The sequence below is a fragment of the Python bivittatus genome, unplaced genomic scaffold (genome assembly GCF_059951505.1).
Source record: "Python bivittatus isolate LINGU-HERP-01145 unplaced genomic scaffold, Pbiv_v1 ctg000650_np1212, whole genome shotgun sequence".
Lineage (NCBI taxonomy): Eukaryota > Metazoa > Chordata > Lepidosauria > Squamata > Pythonidae > Python > Python bivittatus.
Genome location: NW_028277093.1, coordinates 763,691 through 769,981, shown reverse-complemented (window position 1 = coordinate 769,981; position 6,291 = coordinate 763,691). Strand labels below are relative to the sequence as shown.

The 6,291-nt window shown below is 49.5% G+C and overlaps 1 protein-coding gene across 1 annotated transcript; it reads right to left on the bottom strand.

Annotated features, from left to right (window-relative positions):
• Window positions 1–402: 402 nt before the first annotated feature.
• On the bottom strand, window positions 403–6,291 carry LOC112542921 (zinc finger protein 202-like). The gene is made up of 6 exons (XM_025176919.2): window positions 6,263–6,291; window positions 4,710–5,266; window positions 4,401–4,527; window positions 4,084–4,191; window positions 2,737–2,819; window positions 403–1,966 (listed from the first exon to the last, which is right to left on the bottom strand). The coding sequence occupies exons 2-6, from the start codon at window positions 5,124–5,126 to the stop codon at window positions 1,787–1,789; spliced, it is 915 nt and encodes a 304-aa protein (XP_025032687.2). The 5' UTR covers window positions 5,127–5,266; window positions 6,263–6,291; the 3' UTR covers window positions 403–1,786.

Here is a 6,291-nt window from a genome sequence, read left to right as displayed (position 1 = left end):
AAACCTGTAAGATGCTGGGGGGGGGGGACAACCCCTCACCCCACCAGCCACCCACCACCCACCACTTATATGGTTTCTGTCCTTTGTAGACTCTCTGATGAGCTGTGTCATTATTCTCCTTCTCCTGCCCGTCACCTACTTCAGAGAAGAGAGAACATCCTTTTAGAAATTCAAGGTATCAAGCCAGCCTGTCATTGATGTTCCCCAATGATCTCTATCAAGATTAAGCTGGAATTCTGGTTTTCAAACAACATTTCCCAACTCTCCAGCTGATAGCAAAACCTCAGGGAAAAGTGGACCAAAATAAGAACCGAGCAGTTCTGACTTCTTTTGTTATCTGATATCCTTTGCCATCTTCACTATTATTTTCTTTAATTTTTTCGCCCTTTTGATTGCAAACATACCTCCTTTTTTTAGGAACACTAACCATATAGGGTTCTTTTCCACAGAATCCTATCTATCATTGATCTGGATTAATTTTAAGTGGATTAAAATTTGCTTTCTTGAAGTCCAGGATATTTATTTGATAACACTTGGTTCTAGTTTCTCTTCAGATCATGAATTCCAGCATTACACAGTCCCATTTGCCAAAGTTGAAAGTGGTTCCATGTTGTTAGCTACTGATATGACTTCCTGGAATTATCAGCCTTGGCAGTGTGTCTCTCCCAGATTCCAACAAGCAACAATAGGACAATGATGCCAACATGGGAACCAGACCCTCTAGCAAATCCTACTTTGCCCCCACATCTACACCAACAGCACTATCACAGGTCCCAACAAGGACACACTCAAATTTAGAGGCACCTTCACCTGTTCTTCCTATGATAAATGCCAACATATGCCAGCAAATCCCCTCTGGATTCTACGTAGGACAACTGGGACAAACTTTGTGCAAAAGAATTACAGGCAGTCCTCCTTTAGCAACTGACTCATTTAGCAACCATTCGCAGTTACGATGGTGATGAAAAAGTAATTTTGCGACCCATCATTGCATTTATGACCTTCATAGGTCTGTAAAGCAAAGGAAAGCTGAAATAAGATTGTAAGCATAGTCAAGGTTTCACTTAGCAACCACTTTGCTTAATGACCAAGTCGCTACCTGCAATGGACACAACACTGACATCAGAAATCAGAACAAGTGCAAAGTCATATCAGAGCATTGCAGCCTCTCAGGATGCTTCATGACAGACCTCAAAGTGACTGTTTTGGAAAAGTGGGACTTTAATTCCACCACTGAGTAAGAAACTGTAAGAACATTCACTTACATCAAAAGGTTTCAGATAATCTCAGAAGGACTCAACAAACACAATGGGTTTCTAATGCAATTAGGAATGGATCAGATACTTGTGATCTGCCTGACACTTTACCAGCTACAGGAACAGCCTCATGATCCATGGAAAAGAACCAATGGCTATAAAGACCTGGAGAACGTGCTATGTGAGCCCCGCTATATGCGCTGCAGCACCTTTTGGCCCCCAAATCTAAAGTGCTGCACAGCTGTCTTAGAGACAGTATTAGTTGTGTTCAGCCATCAGAACAAAAATCCATGCTGGATTTCAGTTAAACACTGCAGTCCTGGGGTGTTTCCCCAAAGCCAATGGTTTAGTTTAGAGATAAAACACAACTGAACTGATTGGCCTTCTCAAGTTTCAGTTACCAAACGGTTCACCACATGTCGAAACAAGTCCCTTCTGATATTCATCTATTAAGGAGCTTCAAAAAGCCCCAGACTTCTCTTTTTTTCCAGCGAGGGGAAACCCAGACACAGCCAGCCAGACGACTTCTGTTAGCCAAGGTCTGTCCCAGTCAAGAGAGTCCAGAGCAAAGGGGGGCCCTTACCCAGAGAGGCCACATTTTGGGAATTCTCCAGCATAACTTGGCAATGCAGGGCTCTTTGGCTGAGATTCAGCATGGACCACTCCTCTCTGGTGAAGTACATGGCCACCTCCTCAAAGGAGACGAGACCCTGGCGATGAAAAAAAGCAAACAAACAAAAACCGGGACATTCAGAAAGGATTTATCAATTTTCTCCCTTAACTTGCAAATCCCCAAAGCAGAGTTTTGCAGCAGAACATTCCTTGTGCAATTCAAACTTTCTTAAAGAAAGGAGCAAAATTACAAGCCCTATCTGAGAAAACATCTGGGACAGAGTTTGATTAACTTGGCAGGCCCTGCAGGAGCTTGACTGACATCTGGGAACCATGATATCCCTGGGCCAGGATGGGTGATGGAGGCAGGGTCTAGCTAGGGCTCTGGTTCTTCCTAGAGCGCAACATGCAAGAACAGTCTCACTGGACCTCTTGAACTCATGATGTCCATCAAGGACCACCATTATGCTGTCTGAGAACAGGAAAAAGCTGGTGTGGTGTAGTGGAAAAGTGGACAAACCCAGGTTTGAGTCCATTCTCAGCCCAGAAACTCCAGGGGTGACTGATTCAGTCACTCTCCTTCAACCCACCCAACCTGGTATGTACATCGCTCTGAACTCCTGAATGAAAAGGCAGGTTATAAGGGTGAGCCCACTCCTTGATTATACTGACTGTGAGGTGTTGCAATTGTTCTCAGCTGCTATTTTATGCTGTGTTATGTTATTTATGTTTTAAATTATTGGTTGTTTTTACTGTTTTAATGTTGTTTAATTGTTAGCAACCCAGAGTCATGTATATGGGATGTGCAGTAAAACAAAACAACACAAAACAAAACAAGAACATAAATAAATGACTCTCTTCTTCCTACCTGGACTGTAGCTTCAGCTGCTGTTTTGGCTCCACCAGGAAGAAAAGACTTTTTAAAAAGTGCCAGAGATGTTGTTCTGCTGTCTGTGGGGGAGACATGTTAAAAATTGGCACAGAGATACGACAACCCTTCCTAGCTCTTTTTGCAGCCACCTAAACTTGAATGTGACTTTTTTTCCAAGCACACTTCTTACAGAGTTGTCTTTAGCAAGATTTACTGTATTAATATGAAAGGGCTACGGTTACAGGAATGCTAGCAACTGAACTACAGGTAGTCCTCAGGTTATGACCACTCATTCAGTGACAGTTCAGTTATGACAGCGCTGAACGAGTGGTACTTATGACTGGTCTTTGAAGTTCTGGTCATCACAGCATCCCACGGTCACACGATCGCCATTTGCGACCTTCCCTGCCAGCTTCCCACAAGCAAAGTCAATGGGGAAGCTATTAGGGAAAGTCACAAGTTGCTCCTGTAAGTCACTTCTGCCGCTTTTTCTCCCAAGGAGTCCCACTGCGGAGTATGAGATCCCAGAGATCTTGTACTCCATAGCAACCCTCTGCATGCCCACACTCTGTACCACACCCATCGGCCCCCTCCCACTCCCCACACTCTGTAGCGCCAGCCTGCCTGTCCACCGCACACACCCCCACCCATAGCCCCTGCCGTCTCACCTGCACTCCATAATGTCCGCCTGCCTGCAGCTTCGCCCTGCCTGCAGCCCTGCTGGCCTACCCTCACTCTGTAGTGCCTGCCTGCCTCTCCTGCCAGCCCACCTGTGCTCCATAGCGCCCACTCATGGCCCCTGCCAACCCACCTGCAGCCCCCGCTGGCCTGTCCATGCTCCACAGTGTCTGGCCGCAGGATCTCCCCACCCCCTATGGAGCCACACACCCTCCATGCTCTGTAGTGCTTGCCCGCAGGACCCCCCATCCCCCTGTGGCACCTCCGCAGCCCCCTTGTGTTCCTTGCCTGGGTTGTCTCTTCCCACTTAACGACCCGCACGGTCCTGGGTTTCCAAAGGCAACCAGGACTGCAGGGATGGCCATTGTTAAGTGATGTGGTCACGTGATATCACGCTTTACTACTGCATCACTTAGCCACAGAAATTCTGGTCCCAGTTGCCATTGTAACCTGTATTTCCCAGTTGGAACTGATTTATCCCCATGTATGTTTAGGAGGAGGCATCATCATTTTATTCCTAACAGAGTGCACAGATAATGGAGAAGCTTCTGAGTGGTTATTTATACCAGAGGTTTTCAAACTTTTTCAGACTGCAGCACTTTTTAATTATTTAATTCCTGGATTTCCTGAACAACAGGCAGAGTGATGAGGCACATGATCACAAACCTGCTCTGGGGGGAGGCTCCTGACAATCAGCTGAAAAGCCCCCATCCTTTCCACTGTTCCTGGTGAACTTTTTTGGGTAGTTTTGTCTCTCACGCAACCCCATCAAGTCTGTGGAACAGAGTTTGAAGAATCTGGGTTTATGTACCAATCACCAAATGTTTATCACATCGGAAACCAGCTTTCCCACCCCAGAGCCTGCTCACATGAACACGCTTTCACAATAGGAAGAACCTCCGCATTTCATGCAGCCGTGTGAGAAGGAGGAGAGAACTCGAATTTCCCTGGGAATTCACAGAACTGGAAGAACTCCTCCGTACCAGATGAGGCATCCCATATTTGATGCTGCCGGGAGATCTCCGGAAGGGACGACTCTTTTAAGAGATGGAACGTGTCCGTCCTTGCCTTGAGGGATTCTTCCTTGGCCCCCCAGAAGGCTCCCCACGCCTGAAATACAAGCCAGGAGCAAAGAATGAGACTTGAAGACAAGGGGAAGAAAGGGCGGTTGTCCTCCATCCCATAAACCCATCTTCCCACATCTGGCAGTGGGGCTAGAAGGAGGCAATGGAGCCCTTTGCCCCCAAAATGACTTCTGCAAGGAGCAACCCAAGAAGGACATAGTCTCTCACCTGGCACCCTTCACGCTCCTTCCGCTCCTTGGCCTGGCTCAGCAGGCAGCCCTCGGCCAGGGCCACGGCCTGCGCGCTGCTCTCCGCGCCGCACTCGCGCACCCAGCGCGCCTCCTCCGCGGGCAGCACGGCCAGCAGCCGCTCCAGCAGCACCAGGTCCAGCATCTGCGCCTTGCTGCGCCGCTCGGGCTGCAGCCAGAGGTGGCACCAGCCATGCAGGCGGCTGCAGAGCTCCCGTGGCCCCGCGGCCTCCTGGTAGCAGAATCCCCTGGCCTGCTGGTGATGGGCGTCCCATGTGAGGGGTTCTTCCTCTAGGATTTTCTGCCCCATAATTTTTCCAAATCCCCTCCTGCGTTCATCCTGGATGGTATGGAGGATTTTTCCTGCTTCCTCATCTACTGGACACGGAGCCGCCATTTTCCTTCACTGCTGAAATGGACCTCCAACAGGTGCAAGGTTTCTGCTAGTTTCAAAACCTGCTTTCGTTCACATGCCACGTTTGCATGAAGAAATCACAGACTTATCACGTGGGTGGTGAACATCCTGAACCGCAGATTCTTAAGAGGGAGTGAAGGGGAGACGCTGTCAGGCTTTCAAGATTTGTTGTAGCCTAGATCAGTGTTTCTCAACGATGGCAACTTTAAGATGGGTGGACTTAACTTCCAGAATTCCCCAGCCAGCCATGCTGGCTGGGGAATTCTGGGAGTTGAAGTCCACCCATCTTAAAGTTGTCAAGGTTGAGAAACACTAGGCTAAATCAATAAAGTAGGCAAAGTAGCTGCTAAAAAGGCGAATGCAATCTTGGAGGGCATTAGCAGGAACAGAAGTCCAGATCACAGGTTCCAATGGTTCCAATTTATTCCGCCCTGATCAGTCCCCATTTGGAGCCCATTCTGGGCATTGTGGTTAAAAATGGCGAGAGACTAGCTGGAGTGAGTTCCAAGGATGGCGACTAAGATGGCGAAGGGTCTAGAAACCCAGCCCGACCGTGATCGGGCTGCGTCGAACCTTCAGAAAAGACGACTGAGAGGAGATGCGTCCGCGCTCTTCAAAACTTTCAAGGAACGTCGCACAGGACAAGGGGTGCGTCTTTCTCCTGTCTCCCCAGAGGACAGGACCAGAAGTAAGGAAGGAGGTCCAGGCTGGGGATCAGGGGCTGTCAGCCCGTGGAACAGCCGGCACGTGCTGTGGTGAGTCCTCCTCCACTGACAGCAGAGGTGGTCCACCGGATGCAGCATGGCGCAGGGGCTGGACTAGATGACCTCTACGGTCCCTTCCAACTTCAGAGGTGGGGGGCCCAGCAGAGCCTCCCCAGGCTGGCCAAGAGGCTCCTGGTGTCCTCTTTGTGCCAGCCGGGGCTCTCCGGGCAAACCTCTCCCTCGGCATCTCTCCCCCCAGGGACGCCCCTCACCCCCAAACTGGCTGCTAGAAACGCTGCTTCATGCAGGGAGGCCGGGGGGCTGCAAATATGGGACCTTCCATCCCGCCAGGTGCAAAATGCACATCTGGAGAAGGAGCCGGGGCGTCCGGGCTCTCGAGGGATGCGCGCTCACCTGCGTCTCGCAGTCCTGGCTCTCCCGAG